The sequence below is a fragment of the Phyllobates terribilis genome, unplaced genomic scaffold (genome assembly GCF_046119375.1).
Source record: "Phyllobates terribilis strain yellow unplaced genomic scaffold, ASM4611937v1 Scaffold_11__3_contigs__length_659146591, whole genome shotgun sequence".
NCBI classification, from domain to species: Eukaryota; Metazoa; Chordata; class Amphibia; order Anura; family Dendrobatidae; genus Phyllobates; species Phyllobates terribilis.
Window position 1 is genome coordinate 271,297,474 of NW_027362771.1, and position 27,750 is coordinate 271,325,223.

The window sequence follows — 27,750 nt, forward strand, 5'->3', positions numbered from 1 at the left end:
GGAGGAAGCAGTTCCTGGGTGCATTGAGAAGGGAGCATAAAAGGTGGGCACCATCTTAGTTCAGTGCAGAGAAGTCTGAGCAGAAGTGGCAGGGAGCAGGGGCTCTGCATGAGCTCTGCTCCGGAGGCGGGCCTAGTAACAGAGGCCCAGGCCTGGAAGAGGGAGAAGGAAGGAAGAGGAGCGGAGAAGGCTCCAGGAACGAGGAATGAAGGGATCCCAGGGGTGCGGACGGGCGAGTCACCACCGCACGCCCTGATAAGGGCAAATTGAGGACTCTTTCCTACAGGCAATTACGTCAGGTTAAAAGAGCAGCGGCAAAAAAGCCTAGTCATAGCAGCAGACAAGTTTTTGAAGCTGCTGGTGCCTCCAACGTCCCCCGAACAACAAGATGCAGGGTCCTTCAGAGGTTTGCAGCTGTGCGTATGCCATCCTGTCGACCTCCTCTATCCACTTCACACAAGCAGAAACGGCTCCAGTGGGCCAAACATTACATGAAGACTGATTTCAAAACTGTTTTGTTCACGGATGAGTGCCGTGCAGCGCTCGATGGTCCAGATGGATGGAGTGGAGGATGGCTGGTTGATGGACACCCCACGCAAACACGGCTACAGCGCCCACAAGGAGGAGGTGGGGTAATGTTTTGGGCTGGAATCATGGGGAGAGAGATTGTCGGCCCCTTTAGGATCCCTGAAGGCGCTAAAGATGAACTACATAATGTATGTGGATTTTCTCAAACAGCACTTCCTGCCATGGTTCAAGAAGAAGAACCGTGTATTTCACAGCAAGATCATTTTTTTGCATGATAATGCACCATCTCATGCTGCACATAAAACATCTGCATCTCTGGCTGATATGGGCATAAAAGGGGACAAACTTATGGTGTGACCCCCATGCTCCCCTGACCTCTACCCCATTCAGAACCTCTGGAGCATCATCAAAAGGAGTGTCTATGATGGCGGGAGGCAGTTCACATCTAAGCAACAGCTCTGGGAGGGTATTCTGTCCTCATGCAAAACAATTGAAGCAGAAACCATCCAAAACCTGACAAATTCAATGGACGAGAGAGTTCAGAAGCTCCTTTCGAACAAGGGGTCCTATGTGCAAATGTAACATCACCTAGAATAAAGTTTTGAGTTGAAAACTGTTTGATTTCAGTTTCTAATAACCTGCTAATGCTTATAATTTCAAAAATGACCATTTTTTTGGTCTTTATTAAAATGAAAAGGTTGATCGAAAAGTTTGGGGGATCTAAGAGTGTGGCAACCCAGTAGTCATGATTACTTCGAATTCTGACAATATGAGGGTCATGTTGCAGGTAGTGCAGCAAGAAGGCACTTATGTGTCTTGCGCATCTCGGAGCCCCAAAATTATTTTCCGGGCTAGATGCAGCTAAAAATTATTAGTAATTTTAAATCTGGTGGAGCTTAGTATAGATGGCCTAATAGGATCAGTGCTGCACACTGCTACAAAGCCCAAATTATTTTCCAGTCAAGATACAGATAAACATGATTAGTAATTTTAAATCTGGTGGAGCTTATTATAGATGGCCTAATAGAATCAGTGCTGCACACTGCTACAAAGCTCAAATTATTTTCCAGCCAAGATACAGATAAACATGATTAGTAATTTGAAAGCTTAAAACGGTTGGTAGGGTGATTTTAACCAATCATCAAGCTTTTACTCTCCCCAGGATGACACAGGGGTAGAAAAGTCGTTTCGGATCCATGATTTGTTCATCTTTATGAACGTGAGTCTGTCTACATTATCAGTGGAGAGCCGCGTGCGCTTATCTGTCAGCACACCACCAGCAGCGCTGAACACACGTTCAGACAGAACGCTGGCTGCGGGGCATGACAAGATCTCCAAGGCGTAAGTGGCTAGCTCCGGCCATTTAACCAGATTGGAAGCCCAAAAAGAGCAAGGGTCCAGTGACACAGTCATGGCTTCAATGTTTACTTGGAGATACTCCTGTACCATCGTCTCTAGGCGTTGACTATGTGTCAGACTTCTTGTCTCCTGTGGCCTTGCAAAGGATGGGCTAAAAAAGTGGTGAAATGATTCCGCAAAATTGATGTTACCAGCAGATACTGTGGTTCTGTTACGGTTTGAGTGCTGAACACTTGACGGTCCCACGGTTGGCAAGTTGGAACTGTGAGATTCACTACGTGCACCACCGGTGTTTTGTGGAAAAGCACATGTAAGATTCTGCAACAGTCTCTGCTGATACTCCTGCATGCGTGCATCCCTTTCTATGGCAGGAATAATTTCTGCAAATTTACTTTTGTACCGGGGATCTAACAGTGTGGCAACCCAGTAGTCAGGATTATTTCTAATTCTCACAATTAGAGGGTCATGTTGCAGGTAGTGCAGCAAGAAGGCACTCATGTGTGTTGCGCATCCAGGAGCACCAAGTCCCTGTTGTGTTGGTGGCGAGGTAACAATCATGCTTCCTTCCTCTGTCCTCTCCCCCCAACCTCGCACAACAGAAATGTGATCAAGGTCTCCCTCATCTGATGAGTCTTCCATCAGTTCGTCCTCCACTTCTTCCTGGGCTCCTGCACCTTCCTCACTAGTTTGGCTGCTACCATGCGCCCTGGTAACACCATCTCCCCCACCCTCACATGCCTGCCGCCTTGGTGCTGCTGACCGTCTGGACCTTGCAGATGTTAGCCCTTCCGCATACAACTCCTCCTCCTCTACTTCCTCCACCTCCTCTTGTGCCACCACCTGACTCCGAATTCTGTTTAACATGTGCTCCAGCATGTAAATCACCGGAATAGTCATGCTGATAATGGCATCGTCAGCACTAAACATCTTCGTCGCCATTTCAAAACTGTGCAGAAGGGTGCATAGGTCCCTGATCTGAGACCACTCCTGCAGCGTGATTTGCCCCACCTCTGGATCTCGTTGGCCCAAACTATACGTCAGAATGTATTGCACCAGGGCTTGTCGGTGCTGCCACAGTCGCTGCAACATGTGCAGAGTTGAATTCCACCGGGTAGGCACATCGCATTTTAGCCGGTGAAGTGGCAGGCCCAACGACTTCTGTAGAGATGTAAGTCGCTGAGCTGCGGGATGCGAACGGCGGAAGTGAGCACACAGCGACCGTGCCCTCTGCAGAAGGCCATCTAGTCTGGGATAGTGGGCTAAAAATTGCTGGACAACCAGGTTCAACACGTGAGCCATGCAAGGCACGTGTGTGACATTGCCCCGGCGAAGGGCCGCACCCAGGTTTGCAGCATTGTCGCACACGGCCTTCCCTGGTTTCAGGTCCAGTGGAGACATCCATTCATGAAATTAGTTCTCCAGAGCTGACCACAACTCCTCAGCTGTGTGACTCACATTTCCCAGACATTTCAAAGTAAAAACCGCCTGATGACGTTGAGCCCTACTGCCAGCATAGTAAGGATGTGTGCAGGATCCCTTCTGCGCAGTTAGAAAGCTTGTGGCATGACCAGACAGGCTTTGGGTGCAGGTGGAAGACCGAGAGGAGGTTGAGGAGGCAGAAGCAGTGGAGGAACTTTGACATAAAGAGGATTGACGCACAACTCGTGGGGACGGCAAGACTTGGACAGTAGCCCCTTGTCCTGCTGTCACCATAGTTACCCAGTGCCCAGTCAGCAACATGTAACGCCCCTGTCCATGCCTACTCGTCCAAGTGTCTGTGGTGAAATGCACCCTGTCACACACAGAGTTTCTCAAAGAAGCGGTGATGTTGTGTGCGACATGCTGGTGGAGCGCAGGCACACCTTTCTTTGAGAAGTAGTGCCCACTGGGCTTCTGGTACTGGGGCACTGCGACGGACATAAGGTCTCGAAAATCCTCTGTGTCCACCAGGCGGAAAGGCAGCATTTCTGTTACCAAGAGCTTGCAGATGGTGAAATTCAACCTCTTAGCTTTCTCATGGCTAGGAGGAAATGGTCTTTTACTTGTCCACATCTGAGGGACCGAGGGCTGGCTATTGTGCTTAGACGGGGTTGATAAGGGTGTCCCCGGCAAACTGCCGGTCTGTGAGGAAGATGCAGGCGGACATGTTAGGTTGCCTTGATCCAAAGGTGGTGCTATCGATGTCGGACAGCGCTCAACACCAGCTGGTGTTACCACCTCCAAAGAAAATGATGACCTGCCAATCACGCTGGCTGTTGCGGGTAAAGAGGTCACAGGTCTGCGCCCCAAAACAGGTGTGACTGCTGTCCCCCCAGTCACAGAGGATGAAGAGGCCGCGGATGCACAAGATATGGCAGACGGTGGTTGGCCCGGCCGGCTAGGCCGCATTGTAGCACACTGAGCTTCCCACTGCAACTTATGCTTCATGTCCATGTGCCGGTTCATGCATGAAGTACTCAAACTATGTATTTTTTGGCCTCTACTTAGCTTTTGCTGACAAATGTTACAGATAACACGAGTTGGGTCATCTTTATCGATCTGAAAAAATGCCCAGGCTATGCAAGGCTTAGCACCCATGCGACCTGAAGAGCCACCACGACTTGTGGTGAGAGGCAGAGTTGTGTTTGAGGATGCAGTTGTTGACGTGCTTCCAGTACTACGTCTCTGTCCAGGAAGGCGCAACCTGACCTTGTCGTCACTAGCATCTTCCTCCACCTCCTCTGCTGACCTCATCTCTTGGCTGACTGTGGGTTGACAGTAAGTGGGATCTCCAACCTCATCATCATCACCCTGTGCGTTATCACACCCGTCGTCCTCAGAGCCAACCTGTTCCTGCCCTGACAAAAAACTAAAGTTGTCGCTCCAATCAGGTATTTGAGTCTCATCATCGTCTTCCTCATTGTCTCCACCAACAGGAGTTGCAGTTTGGGAATGAGGGTCTACATTATGGTCAGAACCTTCTGCGTCTGGTCCTGGATCCGACTCATAAAGATTTTGGGCATCAGTGCAGATCATTTCCTCGTCTGGATTCACAGAAGCGCTGGAGTCGAACTCTGATTCCCATGCTATAGTATGAGTAAACAGCTCTGCAGACTCAACCATCTGTTCTACCTCATACTCAGACGGGCAGCTGGAGATTTGGGAGCTGTGAGGAAGCAAGTGCGATTGGGGTGACACCTTTGAGGACTGGAGTATTTGTGATGTTGAAGTTGATGTGGAGGAGAGCCCACTTAAAGGAGCACTTGATATCCGTTGAAGCACCTGCTGTTTATGTGCCTCATCTGGAATTTGTAGCTATTGGCGTGGCCGTAAGAAAGGGATCTTATCACATTGTCCGCTAAAAGAAGTAGACATTTTAGTTTGGCTGGAAGATGGTCTTTCTTCTGCAGATGTTACTGTTGCTTTAACACCTACCCCACGGACACAACCTTTTTTCCCCTTCCCAACACGCCTATTCCCCTTTCTACCAGCAGCAGGCCTTTTTCCACTCATTTTGGTGGTTAACTAATTCACAACTCTGGAGTTGTTTGCACAAAAAAACAATGGATGGGAACCTAGCAGAGCTGAGTGGCCAAACTGTGGTATTAGGCCAAAACTATTGGCTGGGTTAGATGCAGAAAAAAATTATATTCAATTTGCAACCTGATGGAGGTCAGTATAGATGGACTGATAGAACAAGTCCCACACACAGCTAGAAGCCCAAATATTTTTTCAGAGGTAGATGCAGAAAAAAATTGTATTCAGTTTGCAACCTGATGGAGGTCAGTATAGATGGACTAATAGAACAAGTCCTACACACAGCTAGAAGCCCAAATATTTTTTCAGAGGTAGATGCAGAAAAAAAATATATTCAGTTTGCAACCTGATGGAGGTCAGTATAGATGGACTAATAGAGAAAGTCCCACACACTGCTAGAAGGCCAAATATTTTTTCAGAGCTAAATGCAGACAAAAAATTATTTTGAATTTGCAACCTGATGGAGGTCAGTATAGATGGACTAATAGAGAAAGTCCCACACACTGCTAGAAGGCCAAATATTTTTTCAGAGCTAGATGCAGACAAAACATTATCTTTAATTTGCAACCTGATGGAGGTCAGTATAGATGGACTAATAGAGAAAGTCCCACACACTGCTAAAAGGCCAAATTTTTTTTCAGAGCTAGATGCAGATAAAAATTATTTTTAATTTGCAACCTGATGGAGGTCAGTATAGATGGACTAATAGAGAAAGTCCCACACACTGCTAGAAGGCCAAATATTTTTTCAGAGCTAGATGCAGAAAAAAATTATATTCAGTTTGCAACCTGATGGAGGTCAGTATAGATGGACTAATAGAACAAGTCCCACACACAGCTAGAAGCCCAAATATTTTTTCAGAGGTAGATGCAGAAAAAAATTATATTCAGTTTGCAACCTGATGGAGGTCAGTATAGATGGACTAATAGAGAAAGTCCCACACACTGCTAGAAGGCCAAATATTTTTTCAGAGCTAGATGCAGACAAAAAATTATTTTTAATTTGCAACCTGATGGAGGTCAGTATAGATGGACTAATAGAGAAAGTCCCACACACTGCTAGAAGGCCAAATATTTTTTCAGAGCTAGATGCAGATATAAATTATTTTTAATTTGCAACCTGATGGAGGTCAGTATAGATGGACTAATAGAGAAAGTCCCACACACAGCTGGAAGCCCAAATATTTTTTCAGAGGTAGATGCAGAAAAAAATTATATTCAGTGTGCAACCTGATGGAGGTCTGTATAGATGGATTAATAGAACAAGTCCCACACACAGCTAGAAGCCCAATATTTTTTCAGAGGTAGATGCAGAAAAAAAATATATTCAGTTTGCAACCTGATGGAGGTCAGTATAGATGAACTAATAGAGAAAGTCCCACACACTGCTAGAAGGCCAAATATTTTTTCAGAGCTAGATGCAGACAAAAAATTATTTTTAATTTGCAACCTGATGGAGGTCAGTATAGATGGACTAATAGAGAAAGTCCCACACACTGCTAGAAGGCCAAATATTTTTTCAGAGCTAGATGCAGATATAAATTATTTTTAATTTGCAACCTGATGGAGGTCAGTATAGATGGACTAATAAAGAAAGTCCCACACACAGCTAGAAGCCCAAATATTTTTTCAGAGGTAGATGCAGAAAAAAATTATATTCAGTTTGCAACCTGATGGAGGTCTGTATAGATGGATTAATAGAACAAGTCCCACACACAGCTAAAAGCCCAATATTTTTTCAGAGGTAGATGCAGAAAAAAAATATATTCAGTTTGCAACCTGATGGAGGTCAGTATAGATGGACTAATAGAGAAAGTCCCACACACTGCTAGAAGGCCAAATACTTTTTCAGAGCTAGATGCAGACAAAAAATTATTTTTAATTTGCAACCTGATGGAGGTCAGTATAGATGGACTAATAGAGAAAGTCCCACACACTGCTAGAAGGCCAAATATTTTTTCAGAGCTAGATGCAGATATAAATTATTTTTAATTTGCAACCTGATGGAGGTCAGTATAGATGGACTAATAGAGAAAGTCCCACACACTGCTAGAAGGCCAAATATTTTTTCAGAGCTAGATGCAGACAAAAAATTATTTTGAATTTGCAGCGTGATGGAGGTCAGTATAGATGGACTAATAGAACAAGTCCCACACACAGATAGAAGGCCAAATATTTTTTCAGAGGTAGATGCAGATAAAAATTATTTTTAATTTGCTGCCTGATGGAGGTCAGTATAGATGGACTAATAGAGAAAGTCCCACACACTGCTAGAAGGCCAAATATTTTTTCAGAGCTAGATGCAGATAAAAAATTATTTTGAATTTGCAACCTGATGGAGGTCAGTATAGATGGACTAATAGAGAAAGTCCCACACACTGCTAGAAGGCCAAATATTTTTTCAGAGCTAGATGCAGACAAAAAATTATTTTGAATTTGCAGCGTGATGGAGGTCAGCATAGATGGACTAATAGAACAAGTCCCACACACTGCTAGAAGGCCAAATATTTTTTCAGAGCTAGATGCAGAAAAAAATTATATTCAGTTTGCAACCTGATGGAGGTCAGTATAGATGGACTAATAGAACAAGTCCCACACACTGCTAGAAGCCCAAATATTTTTTCAAAGCTAGATGCAGAAAAAAATTATATTCAATTTGCAACCTGATGGAGGTCAGTATAGATGAACTAATAGAATGATGCTATGCCCAAAAGATTTTACTTCACTAGGTGCAGTAAAAAAATTGGTATTCTATACACAGGTGGTATATCTTGCAACACAGATAGGCTACTCCACTGACTAACACACTCTGCAATAGGCCAAAAAGGATTAGCTTTGCTAGATTCAGCCAAATGCTGTGAAAAAAACTTGCACAGCACTGGCACAGACCTGCCTGGCAAAAACTGATAGGAACTGATGTAACCTAGTCCTGAAAAGGACTGCAATTACAATTAGTCTTTACTCCCACAATCTATCTATTTAAGAGCACAGACCTGCCTGATAAAAGTCGTAGGAAATGCTGTAACCTAGTCCTTAAAAGGACTGTAATCACAACTATTCCCTACTCCCAAACTATCTGTAGATTTGTGCGAAAATTGGCTTGAAATTAACAAGGTATAGCGCACACAGCAACAGCGGTGCCGTTTAACACGCAGCTGCAGCAGTGAGAAAATGGTGGCGACGGGGAAAATGGCTTGGTCTTATAGGGCAAGGACATGTGACATACACTGCCAATGACACATGCCCTTGCTTGTGTGAAAAAAAGCACTTCACTCCGTGTGTGCGCTGCTGATAGGCTGACAGATTGCACCTCCCCACTGTAAATGTGGGAAAGAGAAAAAAAAATGGAGATCTTCATTATTCCTGCAGAGATCCATCCCCTGCCCCTCCCCCCACCCCGCTTTACACTCAAACTGCATATTAACATTAATTTTCATCATTACTGAGAAAAAATCCAGTTATGATTTTGGTGCACGAACAGTTATCGAACATAACCTCGAACAGCCGAATTTTTCTCAAATCGTTCGTGTTCGCCGACCGGCTCGAACACCGCCCAAAACAGCTCGAATTTGAGATTGGCGAACAGTTCGAGTCGAACAACGCTCATCTCTATACATGAGTAGTATGACAGAGAGAGCGCGTCCTCTGTCAGGCCAATCGAGGCCTCTGGGTCTCATACACTACAGCCTATTAGATCCAATTGGGACTGATAAGATACCTCTCAGCACTGACGGGATAGTCTAATACACAGCACTACTGAAAGTTAGCTGGTATTACTAATGTAATCATAGGTTTGCATGTTCTAGTCCCTCTGTGAACCCAATAAAATGTTTTGAATTTAAGGAAGAAAAATAAAAACTCCCTTTGGCCCCATAGTTGCAGTTTTCCGAATAAAAAATGTTTTAATATGGAAAAATAAATGTAGCTTAAAAACAACACATATTTGGTATTGTTGCATCCATATTGAAATATACATAACACTATATCACACAGTATCACTATTTATCCCAAACAGTGAAAATTGCAAAAAAAAAATTAGAATGAACAAAGCCAGAATTGTCATCTTTATTCATCGCACCTTACTAAAAAACAAATGTAAAGTGGTCAAAAAAGTTGCACATATCCAAAAATAGTTCCAATAAATTCTACAGCCTGTTTTATAAAACACAAGCCTATATATAGTTCTATATATGACAATTGAAAAAGTTATGGCTTTCAGAACACAATGCCCTCCCCCTAAATAATATTTTCTTTAATAAATGATTTTTTTTGTTCAAAAATAGTAAATTATTAAAAAAGATATAATGTAGTTGAATGCCACAGTAACTACATTGACCCATACTATAAAATGATACCATTACTTATCGCTAGCACTGTAAAAAAAACATACAAAAACTATACCTATTCCTATAGACTGTAAGCCCACACTGTAATTTATATTTGTATTTTGTATGTAACCCCTTCTAATGAACAGCACCATGGTGCTCTAAAAATAAATAATAATAGTAATAATATATCGAATTGCTGGATCTTAGTTATGCAGCTTCACAAAAAAAATGAAATGAAAAGTAATATCAAAATTTCTATGTACCTAAAATTGAAATCAGTGAAAACTAGAACTTTTATTGGAAAAATAAGCCCTCGTCGATATCAGTCTATGAAAAAATAAAAACTGTATGGGTCTTGGATTGTGGTGAGATCTCCAAAAATGATTATAAAAAGTATTTTTTATGAGAATAGTTAAAATTAAAATAAAAAAAACATCATTGTTGTTTCTTTTGTACATTCTACTTTCAAAAAAGTGTAATAAGAAGTCATCTAAAAGTCATATTGTACCAGAAAATCAAACACTGAAAACTACATCTTATTACACAAAAAATAAACTATTCCTCTCCTTTGACTAAAAGTTGAAAAACGTAAGGCTCTCAGAATATAGTGACACAATAACATATTATTTTTCAAAAGTGTACTTATTAAAGTAGGAAAACATAAATGAAAGTATACATTTGGTATTGCCATAATCGTAGTGACCTACAGAATAAATATATTACTTTATTTATGGAGCACCTGAATAGCAGTGAATTTAAAACTTCTAACTGGCTGTAAAAAACACAGAATAAACGATAAGGAAGTAGTCAAAAAATGGTAAAAAGGACACTTTAGGAAAAAGAATTTCATTGTTTCCTGGAGTACCTTCCTCTTAAAAAAAAACTCAGCGGTTTCACCCGCCTGGAAAAGACATAAGGGCGATTCATTAAGACTGGTGTATCGCATGCTAGTCTTAATGAAGGTCTCGCTGAGGTATGATGCGCCAAATTCACTAAAACGTGCATGCTACTTAATTAATTTGCCGCATCTTCTCAGTGATGTGCACCAACATGCACCTTGCCTGCAATGCTACTCCAGTCAGGGACTTGGGTAACATTTTTGGCATACAAAACGTAGGCATTTTTAATGAACTGGAAGGCAGGTGTGGACACATCCCACTCTACCATGTCTCCTCCGCAGCTCTGGACATTTTGGCAGAGCTGCGTCAAACTGTTGTGAAAATGCCAAAAGTCACAACATTTGTAATTGGCCCTAAAGTGTGCAAATACCATAAAGGGGTTAATACACAGATGCAATAATAAAAAAGACATGATGCTTAACTTTCCCAAGAAAACTTTTGAAGATGCAGCTAAGTTATCATTAAAGATTGTTTCTTTGCCATTACCTAAAGGAAATCATCTACATTATGCCTCTTCCAGTAAATGAACATTGTGAATGTTTGGGAAGTAGCGCAGCAAGAGATAACTAGCAAAGAACTTACTGTGGAGGATGACATCAAAGGTAAGATCTGTAGAGTTTTATTAAACTATCACTGCATCATACAAATGCTTACTTCTTTAAGTAGCGTCTGCTGCTTTGATGCAGAGATCAGGACCAGATGGAAGACATTTAGAGGTGAAGTTCCAGACATTTACACTAGTGGCAATGCACAAATTATCAGTACAACACCTCTGATAATTCATTACAGAACTTAAAAGATCTTTTGTAGATAAAATACGGCATGGACATGGACAATAACATCATTCTGTGATAACCCAATGGTGCAGAATGTCAAATGCCCAAAATTACTAAGGGCAGCTACATTTCGGAACTGATCTAAAGAGGTTTTAATAGAGACTTCTGAGAATACTGTGTCACAATTGCCTTGATTTAAAGGGAACTTTTCAGCTTGGAAATACTGAGCAATCTATAGGCCAGATGCTATAGATCAGAATAAGCAGAGATTTCATAATATCAGCACTTCTCTTTGATTCCACAGTACATCAATGTCTTTAAAATTTTTCCAATTGTCAAATCAACTAAACAATTGTATAATGAGCCATTCCATAGTTAATTTTTAATTGAATTGGATTTGCTTTAGTTGAACATATCTAAATTAATCCCTTGTTTTTATTATTTTAACCCGGTAGCTAATTACACAGCTACAAGGGGTACAGAAGGCACCTAGGCATCTGTGCACTTTATTTAGGGGCTCAAAATAGCTACTTGTAAAATGCGGGGCACAGTTCAGATTCGTAATACTATTTTCCCAAACGTGTCCGTATGTCTAGACATTCAATCAAATTTCTGTCTCATGTAGTGATGAGCGAGTAAGATCTGTTAACTCTTTCGGCGAGCATGCTTGGGTGCTCGCCGGGTATCTCCAGCGTGCTCGGCCATTATGTTTGAGTCACGCAGTGCGCATGATTTGCGACTGTTTGACAGCTTTAAAACATGTGAGGAATTCCTAAGAAACAAGCATTCCTCACATGTATTAAAGCTGTCAAACATTCTCAAATCATGCACACAGCATCACTCAAACATAACTGCCGAGCACGCTGAAGACACTCGTAAAACATCCGAGCATGCATGTAAATCTCGAGTAACGAGCATGCTCGCTCATCACTAGCCTCATGTAATGGTCAGTGCATAGCTAAAGAGATTAGGTTATTTACCCAAATAGTCATAAAACAAGGGGTCTATCGCACATCATGAGAACAGAAGTGGTGTCAGACCCTACTATGGTCATGCCCATTTGCAGATCAGATGGACAGCATGCAAAAAATCAAAAAACAAAGAAACTCTTTAAAATGTCATTGTTTTAAATATACGAAGTTATTAAAAATAAAGTAAAAAAGCTAATACATAGAATAGTTCACATTGGGGGCCATATGGTAATCCTTAGATAACATTTAGGAATCCAATATTTTACAGTAACTACAAATCGTAATACCTCTATATAACTGCACAAAGAATTTTTGAGCAAATTCCATTTTGACATTCATCAGAGGGAATTTAGTGTATGCCGAGTGAAGATACAAATGCCAGATTTCTCCCGATGCAACCAAGCTGTGTGTCTTTCTGCATCTTATCATAGGGTAATTCTTCTTCAGACATTCAGAACCACTAACTAAATCAAATTTCAGCAATTGAACTGCACAAGTCAAAGCCATGAAATTGAAGATAGTAAAATAGTGAACCCTCATTGAAATAGTATTTTAGCTGTAATACAGTAAATATCTTTCTAGGGAATATACAAATAAGTCTGGTATTGGAACATTTAAATACACTGGTGTGCAAATCTCATGTAAATGCAAGTCTGTCCACCTTAACTTTACATGAGTTTTCCAATATTTTATTATATAAGTGCAAAACTTTTTCAACAGATGCTAGCAAAACCAGGACAGGCTGCAATGCACATCATTTCCACTTGGTGGTAACACACAGACACGTATAGCATATATATGTAGCCCAAAATTTTTTGACAAAATCATGTATTTTTTGAAAAAACTGGTCATCTGACTTCATAGATCTCAAGATAAGTCACTAGATCTGGGATGCTAAGTCCCCGACCACATTGGAGAAGTTTGAATTGACTGGAGCTTGAGAAAGAGCCCTGCTGCTCCAACAAGCTCTGTACTCAACTTTCTCATCAGTAATATATGCTATAAATTGAGCCAAACCATGCACAGTTGACCTTCACTTCATATAAATTCCTTCTCACTGCAGTCGTGAAGTGAAGAGGAACAATAGGCTCATAAGCTCTGATCTAATGATTGGTGGGGGTTTCAGTAATGGCGCCTTTAGACTTTAGTCATTTTTTCCTATATTATATTAGTTAATTGTTCATTGTGGGGAAATGCTCTTTAAACGAGTTGTCTCCTTTCAGAAAATCTTCATCCTTGGCTCCAGTTTGTTAAAAAAAAACTAAAAAACAAACCACTTTTTACTCACCCTTCCTGGGTCCAGCAGGGAGTCTCCGGCGCTGCTCCTGGTGTCCAATATTGGCTGTCACTTTGACATCATATTGATAACATAGCAACCGATCAGAAATCTCAGAGGTTTTGAGTGAGGCTTTGAGAGGGGTTTTCCGCTTATAAGGTCAGACTTGCTTAGCTTACTCCTTGGCTACCGTGCTGTTGACACAACATCAGCTCAGGAACCAATACCCAACACCATTAGGAGTAGTAAAGCCATGTTCACACATTCAGTATTTGGTGAGTTTTTTACATAAGTATTTGTAAGCCAAACCAGGAGTGAAATGATCAAAGGAAAAGTGTAATAGAAACATGGGCACCCCTTGTGCAACAGAGACACCGCAGTTAGTAGGAAGCTTGCAGTGCTTTGGTGAAGTGCCCTCAAATTTCTGGTGTGGCCACTGGGTAAGAGTTCTGCAAATATTTTTGCTCACCTCTAGTGCAGAATGACATTAAAAGTTTGCCTAAGTGTGCTTCCTGAACAACTTAAAAGCAGAATTACGGTATGTTTTGATTATAACTACCGGTATGTTTGACAATCTTTGTTAATATCCTGTACCCTCTTCACATAAATTAAGTTAACACGTATAAATAATATTGTTATTTAGGATAATATCATTCTTGGGAAAAATGTAAAATAGTTCATACCAGCTAATACACTAGAACATTTTTTTGTGCTAATTTACAAATATCACACAAATTTATTTTTTCTATGAAAAATTATTTAATAGAATGAATAAAAAGAAGGCTTGTTATATTATCTACTGGCATATTGTATTGTATACACTCCATCTATGCTTCTTATGGTACTACACAAAGCAGTATATTATATTAAATGAAATAAAAAGTTGCCTTAAGTTTTAGGAAATTGTGGTCCAAAGCTTTGATATTGTCCATATTGGTCCTGAATAAAAGCAAGCCTGTACCTCTGAAACTTTCACAGGGGGTATTTGGGTTCACTTTCAGACTACGTTGTGCTTCTTCAAGGTTATAAATAATTATCATCTTAATTGAGGAAGAGCTATTACTTTACCAGTTTCTAAAGCACTAGTCATGTCTGCTCACACTGCCAAGTGCACTATACTTCACTTCTTGCTTAACATAATATCCATTATCTATACGCTATATATATATATATATTTATACATTGTAAATAAATAGATGTATATATATTGTAAGGCGGCGGTATTCACACCATGCAGTAACTGCGGCAGTGACCCAAGCAAGTCCAACATAAGCAGCTTTTATTCAGCACTCACGGGTAAAACAGAAAGTCCTCTGGTTCGCAGCCGGGTTAAAATAAGTCCATAACAATGGTTGCCGTCGGCAATGGCCACGCTGAGCTGCTCAGAGCCTGATGGGTGCAGAGCAATCCCAGGTGTAGGTTTAGCTACACACAGGCCGGTCAAGCTTTCCTGCTATGTTCCTAGCAGGTCCCAACACTGAACAACACTAATCCTTAATGCAGGGTTTTAAAGGACCTGTGGCAAGAGCCACTGGAAAACCCGGGTTGGAGGGAGGAGACAAACCCACTGCCTTCCTGTAGCCTCCTCCAAGAAATGAAGGCCCTGCCGGGTTTTACTAATCTGCCTAGCCAGATAGCCTGAACAGGTCAATGCTCACCTTCATTCCTGCATTGCAGCTGCAGGTGAGTTTGTGACTGCAGTGCACAGAAATGGATTTAATAGGTCTCTGTACACATTCTAGGGGATATACAAGGTCCCTCGTATACGATCCTGGTCACTGCCTCACAATATTATATATATATACAGAATATATATATATATATATATACGTACACACACACACATATATATGTATATATATATGTGTGTGTGTGTGTCATTGCATATATATTACTGATATCTATGTGGCATGTATGTGTAACATTCTACAGGGTGGGCCATTTATATGGATACACCTAAATAAAATGGGATCGGTTGGTGATATCAACTTCCTGTTTGTGGCACATTAGTATATGGGAGGGGGAAAACTTTTCCAGATGGGTGGTGACCATAGTGGCCATTTTAAAGTTACTTTAAAACCAAGCACACCATTGTTTTTCTTATGAAATTCTCAATAAGTTTGATGTGTCACATGATCCTCTTCCCATTGAAAGAAATAAAATTGGATCAAAAATGGCCAACTTCAAAATGGCCGCCATAGTCACCACCAATCTGAAAAAGTTTTCCCCCTCCCATATACTAATGGGCCACTAACAGAAGCTGATATCACCAACCAATTCCATTTTATTTAGGCGTATCCATATAAATGGCCCACCCTGTATTACTAACTGACATTGATCTGCCTATCTCATAAATAACTTTACAGGGGTTTTCCCTATTTACCCCTTTATATGGAATAATCATCCTGTGTATAAAAAATCATTATTACTTACCCTCTGCCACTCCAGCACTGCCCCAGTCTATGTTACATGGCTACAGCAATGACATCACGACTGCAGAGTTGACCCTTGAAACCAACCACTGAACTCAGCGGTATTGTGCCATCAATAGTACTGTGCAAAGGTATTAGGCAGTTGTGGAAAAAATGCTGCAGAGTAAAAATGCTGTAAAAAAGTGTTTATTTTTTATCAATTATCAATATGCAAAGAGAATGAACAAAATAGAAATCTCAATAAACCAAACCAATATTTGGTGTGGCCATGCTTTGCCTATAAAAAAGCATCAAAGCATAAAGTTACATTTACATACTGTTTTTTATTCATTTATTTATCTTGATTATTTATATAGCAGCATCATGTTCCACAGCACTTTACAGACATTATCATCACTGTTCCAACTGGGGCTCTCAATCTAGAGAGACTATTCAAAACATCTTGGAGAACTAACCACAGATCCTTTTTTGATGTGCACTTGCTCAAATCCTATGGTTGAGTAATGCAATCACACAGTTCAGATCAGGGCTCTGTGGGGGACATATGAGTCAATTCCAGGACTTCTTGTTCTTTTTTATGCTGTAGATAGTCCTTAATGAATTGGATATATGTAGAATAAATTTAGAGCCAATCAGATGACTCCTAATGGTATTGCATGATTATTATTATTATTATTATTATTATTATGGCGCCATTTATTCTATGACGCTTTACATGTGAAAAAGGGGTATACATAGCAGAAACAATTACAATAATCTTGAACAAAACGTGACGGCGACTGGTACAGGAGGTGCAGGAGGAGCGAAGACCCTGCCCGCGAGGGCTCACAATCTACAATCTACATGATGGATAATTATCTGCTTGTATTTCAAAGCATTGAGAACACCATTGACCCTGGCTAAATGCTGAACACCATTTGCTGAAATGCTGCCCCAAACACGTAAGAAACCTCCACCATGATACACTTTTGACTGAATTATTGTACCAATCTCCAGCACTTCTCCAGAGAAACTGCTGCCATTTTCTATACTTTATTTCCTATGTTTTTGAGAATAGTTGAGTCACTTGGCCTTGTTTCCATGTCGAAGGTGTCGCTTTTTGGCCACAGTTTTTTCACGAAGACAACTTTTGGCCAAATTTCAAAACAGCACATGGATATAGCTGGTTCATCCCACTGGCTGCTACTCGTTCTGAGCTGATGACCCCTTCTGATTTGGAAGGAAGATAAGATGATGAATCTTTCATCTGCTGTACTAAATTTCCTTGGTTAAACACTGCATTTACAGTACCAAATATTGACCATTTCTTGGTGCTTCTTCAAAAGTGCTTGAGCAGCACATCTTGAAACCCCAATCTGCTGTGAAATTTTTGCCTGGGAGGAAACTTGCGGTTGTAGTATAACTACTGTTGATCAAAATAATGTTAACTACATACCCTATGCTATTTACATGTACTATTACTATTGATTTATTTACTTACGGCATGGTATTTGATCATTATTTTCATCCTAATTTTTGTCTGTTTTACCAACAAGTGTGCCAGCTCATTTCTTTGGTTTTACCTTGTGTTTTGTTGCTGCGCTCAATCTTGCTTTGGTATATGACCTGCAACATTAAACTGTCCATCTCAACATCACTTTTGTAATAGAGCTTTGCTATTTCTCACCCATATTTAAGCCTCCTACACAGATGTTTCTGTTTTAATTAATGACTGTGTCTCAACCTACATATAAATATGATGATCATTATTACCTGTTTGGTATAATTAGTCAGTTATTCGCCCCATTCCTGTAGAATGTAAGCCCGCAAGGGCAGGGTCCTCTTCCCTCTGTACCAGTCTATCATTGTTAGTTTGTTTACTGTAAGTGATATCTGTATTTTGTATGTAAACCCTTCTTATGTACAGCTCATGAAATCAATGGCGCTATATAAATTAGTAATAATAATAATTATAATTCGCCTGACTATAATCCTACACTTTGTGAAAGTTTAGCTTGAAGAATTTATGCTGTTTTGAAGGCAATGGGTGGACAGGTCACACAAAATATTGATTTGATTTAGATTTCTCTTTTGTTCATTCACTTTGGATTTTGTTAATTAATAAAAGCAAACTATTAATACTTCTATTTTTTAAAGCATCTTTACTTTGCTCAATTTTTTTTCCACTCCTACTTAATATTTTTGCATTGTACTGTACATTGGCATAAGTGCTTAGCCCAGTGATTGGCTGTGACATCACTACTGCTGTCATGTTTAGAAAGTCTGGGGGCAGCAGTGAGGAGGCAGTACTGGAGCAGGAAAGCAGTTTCTCTCTTTGATTTTTTCTGTTTAGTGGCCATGTGTGAACATGCTCTTACATACTACATGCACACCAATTTACATTCCAGCTCAGTCCTTCAGGTTTTTTCAGTGTAAGTGCATATAAGGGTGTGGCTGCCCTTTGCTTGAGCTGGAAAGTCTATTTCATCTTGCTTTCCCATGTCTCTGTGTCCATTAGTGGTTCAGTCTCTCAGCCATTATCCATATGTATGTCACTTGACAGATGGTAAGGTTTTTAATATTAGAGTTAGGACTGTCCCATAAAGCTCGCCGTGACGAGGCGTGAAGGCTTTCGCATTAATTCAGTCCTTCAGGTTTTTTGGAGCAGGAAAGCGTAATATTGATTTTCCTAGTATTACACACAGGATGCCTTTGTCATAAAAAATGTAAAAATTGGAAAACTCCTTTATTAACCAGATGGGGTGAAAGTGAAGGGTCTGATTTGGGAGTAGATTTGCAAGTGCAGTGGTGGGAGCATCAGTATATGTGCAGTCCTTGACTACTCTTTGCTTCTCCCTACCAGCACTGTAACCTGCTTCTTAATGGACAGTGGAGAGCATAGGTGACATTATGCAGTCAAGAAATGGGTGGGAAAAAGTGAAGAGAAACCATAGATGCAAGTGCACTGATCTGCCAACCAGTGCCCTTGCAAACAAAATTTGCATATCAGGTTCACTTTAATCACTGCTGAGCTCTGTATATATGGTTCAAAACTTTATTGACTTTAACCCCTTCACCCCTGGGGGATTTTCCATTTTTTGTTTTCATTTTTTCCTCTTCTTCCAAGAGCCATAACTTTTTTTATTTTTCCAGCCATATAACTGTATGAAGGCTTTTTTTTTTTGCAGGACGAGTTATACTCTTGAATGACTCCATTCATTCTGCCACATAGTGTATTGGAAAATGTTTTTTTTTATTTATCATGTTCAATATATGGTAAAACTGACTTGGAAATATTTCCCAGGTCAGTGCGAGTACACAGATACCATACATGTATACTTTGTTTTTTATTTAAGTGGTAAAAAAAAATCAGAAATGTGTGAAAAAAAAATATTTTTTTTGCTTTCGTCACCAAATTTCGAGACCACCAACATTCTCATTTTTTGAGATCTAGGGCTTTGTGAGGACTTATTATTTGTGCTCTGAGCTGATCTTGTACTGATATCATTTTGGGGTAGATACAATGTTTTGATTGCCTCTTATTGCATTTTATTGCAATGTTGCGGCGACCAAAAACAAACGTAATTCTGATGTTTTCATTCCTTTTCTCATTATGCAGTTTACCGATTGGATTAATTTATTTTATCGAACAATTCTGAATGCGATTATGCCAAATATGTGTATTTTTTTAAAATTGCTTATTTCTAATGGGGCAAAAGGGGGGTGATTTGAACTCGTGTTTTTTATTTTTTTTAATATTTTTACAACTTTTTAAATTTTTTTTTACAGTATCCAACAGTCCTCTTAGGAGACTTAAAGCTGCAATTGTCCGATCGTCTGTTGCTTCAGCTCTGCTATGTATAGCAGAAATCACAATCTGGTATGAATGCTGGCCACAGATCAGCGTTCACAGGAGAATCATGATAACAGGCATGGGGGGGTCTTCATCATATCCCAGGCTGTCATGACAAAGCATAGGAGCCCTGCAATCACATGATGGGAGCGCCGATGGCCAGAATCAATGATGCGCTTCCTGCCTGTTCGTGTGAAATGCCGCTGTCAGTAGTTAACAGTCGTGGGTGGATTGGAGAACACATCAAAGGCAGGGACAGGGCTTATGATGTACATGTACATCAACAGTTGTGAAAGGGTTAAAATATTACCTTTTGAAATTATTTATAGTTAATAATCTCTTTTTTTTCAATGAAAAATTTTTGGGCATATGTATGTGACTATGATGTACAGAGGCATCTTTTTTTCCAAGCATAGAAAAATAGGAAAATAGTTAAAGTTTTGGAAGTGGGCCAGGTTAAATGAGGGCATGTTGAAGGTTTGTTGTCTAAAGCATTTTTGCATGTAAGTACATCTAACCCAGACAGTTTAAGCACAATGCAAATGATCAGGACCTAACTGTAATTAGTACTCAGGATTAGATGTCACTAAGGAGCTGAATAAAGACTTTTACTAATTATAAGAGATTCAAGACTATTTAATAGTAATCCTGTTAATGCAATCCATAGTAATAAAGAATAGACAATTCAAAGTACAAAAGGTTGCAATTTGAATCAATGCCACAATGGTTCTTCTGTAGGCCATAGCAGAATATACTTAAGCATTAGATAGAAACAGTAAATGCAATGTGACAAAAGTGAAAAATGGCTTAACGTCTTTAAATTAGGATGATATGAGATTTGGTTTCTATAAAATAATATTCTTATAGAAACAGCTCTTCAAAGAGGTTGTCCAGTATTAATGCAAAAAGGATGTCTTCTTTTCTAGAAAGACCCCCACTCTTGCCCAGGTAATACAACTTACCCCTATTCAAGTAAATGGGGTTGAGCAGCAAGTTTAGATGCACAAGGACAAAAGTGGCACTTTTTCTGTAAAATAGTTAATTTTTTTTCTAGCTCTAGACTAACTTTTTGTTTGCCCAAGACATGAGAAATAAATCGGCCCCCATGATAATCTGATACATAAAATATCTTTGGCTGATAGGATTACACATATTCACAACTTTGGCATAAAATATAGGATTCAGTGGGAAGGAAAAAGAGAAAACAAGAGCATTACTTTTAAGACTTAAGTGGTATAATTGGTTATTACATTGACTTTACAAATAACAAGTAATGGGTGATTTCAAGTCAACTGAGGAATCCAAATGACAACAGATCATGTATTGTCAGCTATTAGTAATTGGCATGAAAGAACCTGATCAATTTATGGATGCCTATCAAAATCATTGGATCTGTTCCATTTTTTTCTCTTGTCCATGACCAGATTTAAAGTTTATTATACTTTTTTTTTTTTTACTAACTTAAAATTGGCAATAAAAGTGCTATGGCCAAATTGGGAAACCGAAGCTTTATGATAAAGACTGCAGGTGGTGTATGTCAGAATACTAATATGAACATAATAGCCGTATTTATAGTTGTCTGTAAAAAGATAACTGCAACCACAATACCCTTCACAGGCATCTCCATCTAATAATTCTTCATCATAGGCACGGGATAAAAGTTCCCCAATAAAGTAAACATCTTAGTTTAGTTTATTATGATTTTTTTTATATTTATGTATGTGATGAGGAGTCAGTTAAGTCATATGGACACATTAGGAATAATTCTATTTTGTAATATGGCAGCTCTTAAGTACTCCTGTTGTATCTGTTATATAACACACTTGATGTACTGCTGCACTTATGATTGTGTTAGCCTTGAAGAATCTCTAACACAACATCTGACCTAGGAGCACCGAGTATTCTGTAATTATAGCATCATACTTCCTTTCATTTACATCTACAGCACACAATTACACATCACACACAAACACATATTATAGATATTCTTTCAGTTCTTTAATCCTGATGCTTAAAACCATTCAATTTTACTTAGCCATCTTGTTGGTTTAAAATTGCAACATTAATAAATGTCCTTAGTTTGCAACATTGATTTCATGAGTATAGATATTTTTCAGCATATTACGCACAGTTTCTGGTAAAAAGTGAATAATTATTAGGCATTCTCATCAGATATGAAAAAGAGGCGATGATAGTGACCTGTATCCATACAGCTCCCAAATGTGATGTGTAATGATGCACTGGTTGAACAGTCTCCAATATTTAAAGCTGTCAAATAGAAAGTTATACTTCTACATCTATTTCATTAAACAAATTCTAGAATTTTAATTGTAATAAATATCGCCATCTTACCTTTATAGGACAGGCGAAGTCTTGGCTGGCTGGTGTCTGTGGCCAAAGATGAAAATATATGAAGTCCAAGAAGAAGCAAAGAGTTAATGAGAATATAAGCCATGCTGGAGTCAGTTCTGTGTGGCTCTCCTTAGGAAAGACTTTAGTTTCTCTGCTGGAGTTTGGAAAATAGCTTTCTTTTCAGTTCCTTCTGTGTCTCCCTTAGGGATCTCTTGTCTTCCTAGTGCACATTTCCTATTTGTCATGCCTCATTACGATGTGTATTACAGAGTGGTCTCTTTGCGTGACATTTGTTTACAGACAGACATGTCATTCCTCAGTCCTTGCCAGTGCTGTGCTGTCTCCTAGTCCTGTGTTCAGGAGAACCAGGCAATCAGTCCCTTCAACTGCAAGCCATTTAACTAAACGCCTCCTCGCTACAAGCTGCTGAGAAATCTGTTCCTTGCTAAAACCTGCCAGACAGTTCGTTTTAATTCACCTTTCACCCTGTGTAATTAGAAGGGAAAAAAAATAATTTTTAAGAGCTGTTAGATCCTAGCAGCAGGGATGCTAGGCGGTGGGATGTTAGGCGGTGGACTGCCCTCTCCAGCTCATGAGATCAGTGAAAGATGAGAGAAAGTACTTCACTTCTCATCTGGCAGGCAACTCCTACTACTGCACAGTAGCTGTTTGTGTCATTGCCCAATTAACATTTTTTCGCAATGCACTATTTTGGTAGCTTAGGAAATTGTATTTGACTACACAAGAAAGCAAAATCATATGCTTTTATTAAGTAAAATAATTATTTATTCAAGGTCAGAAAATGCAGGAAATACATATTTACAATTAAAGATTCACAAACCTGAACTGTAAAGTTCGGGGTTCGTACAGGACACCTAGTGTCTGGTGCTGAACTTCGGACATGAACTCCGGACATGGACTTCTCTTGGAAGTCCGTTTCAGTGTTCGGAGTTCTGGGAGAACAGAGAGTTAGAGACTCTGTGGGGGTACTCTGTTTCTTTTGCCACCTAGCCCTTACTATGACCATTTTATGGCACCAAAGTTCAGGTCTCCATTGACTTCTATGGTGTTTGGGTTCACGTTCTGGTAGCCAAACCAAACTTTGGACAAAAGTTTGACCAAACCCGACAAACCCAAACATTAACAGGTCTGCACATTACTATTTACAATAGATATTTTATACACTAGAATCCAAATACTTCATCATGCAACCAAACTAATTTATAGGGGATCTGTCACTAGATTTCGCAATACAATCTGCATACATTTTAATTGGACCTCTTAGACCAGATGACACTGGTATACTCACTTTAAGAAAATACGTGTAAATGCCTGTATACTCCTTTATGAAATGTTCCCTGTTTCATATTAGAATTTTGGATTTCATAAATCCAGCTTCACCTGTACTCATAAAAATGTGATTTTAAATTGAGACTTATTCAGCCATTTTAACATAGCTTTTATATGTAAGTACACCAGCTGCATCAGGTCTAAAAGATCTATTTAATAATGTACAGCATGCATTTTGTATAGTGAAATCTGGTGACAGTTCCCTTTTAGAAGTAATTTTAATATATTTAGTATATTGTTGGCATTACAACTACATATTATAGTTATAGTAAATTATACATATTAACTGTGCTGATAATGTATATGAAAATGTGTGTAGTATAAGTAGTAAGACATTATTAGGATTCTACAGTTCATGAGCATCTGCAGTAATCCTACTTTACCCTCATGGTCATCTGTCAGCTGCCATCTGAAGGCCACCAGACATTGCATGACACTAACACAGTTATACTTATATTAAATGAACTGCGCTCATTTATTAGCATTGTCATTCAAACATGTATCCCCTGAATAGAAATGGAAAATTTGGTCCCATTCGTATTTGACAAGAATTACTGTAATCAACACATTTCACATGTATAAAATCTATATATTGCTAAAAGTGCTTGATTAATCTTAATTGTAAATTTAGGGACTTGAAAAAACAGCAAAGAAATGTAACCTACAAGTAATGGAAAGTATCACAATCCTCTCAGAGAATATATTGTGTATGTAGCAAGGAGAAAAGTATTAAAATATAACTCAAAATGTATATTAGGATAAAAAAAACTAATCCTTAGAGGCAATCTGTCAGTAGGATCAACCCTCCTAAGCCGTCCATATGGGCACGCCGGTCATAGGAAGCTGAATAACATGATACCTTGATATCTGCAATCCGATGTCTTATTCCACAGAAATTCATGTTCAGAACTATGGGCACAGTTGTATGAGAATCTAGAGCCCTGTGTAATTGCAATAATTTTCTGGGAGAAATACTTCATTTTCTGAAACACTTTCAAGGGTGACAGCACTTTCGGCCATAACTATATATATATATATATATATATATATATATATATATATATGTTAGAACCCTCCTGTTAGTTTTTGCTATCTTGTGTTTTGCGGTCACGTGACCAGCTGCCTATATATTCCAGCTCCGCCCTTCTGGCTTTGTTGGACTTCAGTGCTATTTGCCTGTCTCTCTAGCCAGGTGCTTTGGTGCCTATCTCTGTCTAGTTCGCTTGGTCCTCTGGGACCTCTAGTACTTTTTGTCAGTTTGTCTTTTTGCTCTGCAACAACTTCTGTTAGGAGGTGTCCCATTTTTGTCCCAGTCCTTAGTTCTTTTAGGGACCCCTCCCTTTATTCTATAGATCTCCATTCAGAATAGCCGAGGACGAAGGCGGGTTTGTTCACAAGGAACAGGCTGCCCGCTACGTCGTAGGGATTCAGCTTAGTCTTACTGTAGGGACAGCTTTTCCCATTCTTTCCTTAGTTTATGTTGCAGATCATAACAGTAAATCCAGCCCCAAAAAAAAATCAAAAGGAAAGAAATTCGGGGATCAATATGGTTTCCGTCCAGGAGTTGGCTCAACGCCTGCAGGGATTGTCTCTGGAGGTGGCCAATCTTCAGCAACACGTGAGTAGCTGTCCTGGAGCGCATTTTGTGGAACCAAAGGCAGGACAGCCTGATATTTTTTATGGTAAACAGCAAGATTTTTTTTCCTTTAAAAATGCTTGTTTGTTATATTTTCGTTTGAGACCGAGGTCCTCTGGGAATGAATCACAGTGCATTGGTTTTATTATGTCACTTTTGCGCAAAGAACCACAGGGTTGGGCCTTTTCTCTCCAACCTAATGATCCGTGTTTAAGTTCTGTTGAGAAATTTTTTTCTGCTATGGGGCTATTATATGACAATCCTGATCGAATCTCATCTGCTGAATCAGAACTTAGACGTTTGAATCAGGGGTCAGATGATGTTGAAATTTATTACACACACTTCAGGAGATGGGCTTCCGAAGTTAAGTGGAATGATTTGGCGCTGAAAAGTTTATTTCTTGCTGGTCTGAGTGAAAGGGTCAAGGATTTGCTAATTGCATTCCCTGCACCTGAGACTCTGCAGGAAGCTATGCAGTTAGCTGTTTATGTGGACAGGAGAATAAGGTCCAGGGTCAATGATGTAAAAACTCCTGTAACTTCAGGTCCTAGTTTCCAGAAAATCTGCTCTGACAGGGGAGAACCAATGGAGATTTGGGCGATGTCACTCCACTCTCAAGAAAGAGATCGGAGATTCGCCAAAGGTTTGTGTCTTTATTGTGGTAAAGCTGATCATTTGATTAAGTATTGTGAGTGTCGTTTAAGTAAAGAAAAAAAAAAGGTCAGTTACGCCCGTATAGCTTGTTTACGCTCTGCAGGAGTGTTCCTTTCTGGGAGTACTACTCTGCAGGGAGATTTGATTGAATTTCAGGTATTTGTGGATTGTGGTTCAACACTTAATGTGATTGATAAAGGGTTTTTGGAAAAACTTAAATTGAAATCCAAACCTTTGTCATCTCCTATTTCTGTGGTTGCAATTGATAACACTCCTTTGAAATGTATTACTCACAAAACTGCTGCATTTCCTCTCACTATCAATGGTGTTCACCATGAAATTTTGGACTTGGTTGTTTTGGATAATTTGCCCTCTCCAGTTGTTCTAGGATTGCTTTGGTTAAAACTGCACAATCCTTTGTTGGACTGGTCTACTAATGTGATTAAGTCTTGGAGTCCGAAGTGCCATGATAAATGTTGTAATGGTCGCATTGCGGCTGTGGAAAAAGGGGAATTACCTTTACCTATTCAAGATTTTTGGAGGGTTTTTTCGGAGGAGGAGTCGCAAGTTTTACCTCCTCATAGGGATTATGATTGCGCCATTGAGTTTGTTCCAGGTGATACTCTTCCCAAAAGTCACTTGTTTAATCTTATTATCCCTGAAAGAAAGGCCTTGGAGGAGTACATAGAGACTAGCCTGGCTGCTGGTCACATTAGACCTTCTAAGTCGCCTGTGGCAGTCGGATTCTTCTTTGTTAAAAAAAAAAAGACGGCGGTTTACGTCCATGTCTGGATTTTTGTGAAGTTAATAAGATTACCGTACGCAATTCCTACCCATTGCCATTAATTCCTGACTTGTTTAACCAGTTAGTGGGAGCCAAGTGGTTCTCAAAAATTGATCTCCGAGGGGCATACAATGTGTTACGTGTGAAGGAGGGTGATGAATGGAAAACTGCTTTTAACACTCCGGTAGGTCATTTTGAGAATCTGATGATGCCCTTCGGTCTTACCAATGCACCTGCATTTTTTCAGAACCTTATTAATGACATCCTGAGACCTTTGATTGGTAAGAATGTGGTTGTGTATTTGGATGACATTTTGATTTATTCACCAGATTTAGAGTCCTATTGGCAGAGTGTACGTGAAGTTTTGCAGTTATTGAGTGATAATTCACTCTTTGCTAAGCTGGAGAAATGTGAGTTCGCTGTGCAGAAAATTAGTTTTTTGGGCTACATTGTCTCCAGCGAAGGCTTTGAGATGGACCCTGTGAAGGTTCAGGCTGTGCAGGAATGGCCTAGGCCTATTGGTTTGAAATCTATAAAGAGGTTTTTGGGTTTTGCCAATTATTACAGGAAATTCATTAAGAATTTTTCTGTAATTGTTAAACTTCTAACCGATCTCACCAGGAAAGGTGCGAATACGACCCAGTGGACTTCTGAAGCCATTGAAGCATTTGAGTATCTCAAAGAGAGGTTCAGTTCTGCCCCTATCCTTATACAGCCTGATGAGACCAAACCTTTTTTGGTCAAGGTCGATGCTTCATCGGTGGGGGTCGGAGCAGTTTTGTCTCAGGAGAACAAGGGTGGAGTGCATCCTTGTGCCTTCTTTTCGAAAAAAATTTCGGAAACTGAACTGAATTATGATGTTGGAAATCGGGAGTTGCTGGCTATTAAACTTGCGTTTGAACACTGGCGTCATTTTTTAGAAGGCGCTAGATTTCCTATTCAGGTTTTCACAGATCTTAAGAATTTGATCTATCTGGATGCTGCCAAGCGCTTGAATGCCCGTCAAGCTAGGTGGGCACTTTTTTTTCTCGGTTTCATTTTTCTGTTACCTATATCCC

At 39.7% G+C, this 27,750-nt stretch overlaps 1 protein-coding gene across 2 annotated transcripts in view; it reads right to left on the reverse strand.

Moving 5' to 3' along the window:
• The window catches only part of SEMA3E (semaphorin 3E), a 312,174-nt gene extending 289,260 nt beyond the window's left edge, over positions 1-22,914 (reverse strand). The window contains exon 1 of one of the 2 annotated variants that reach the window (XM_073652328.1): positions 22,269-22,914. In XM_073652328.1, the coding sequence (XP_073508429.1) occupies positions 22,269-22,371 (103 nt within the window). In that variant the 5' untranslated portion in view covers positions 22,372-22,914. The remainder of the gene's footprint in view (positions 1-22,268) is intronic. The other variant, XM_073652327.1, reaches the window with a different exon arrangement.
• Positions 22,915-27,750: the final 4,836 nt, after the last annotated feature.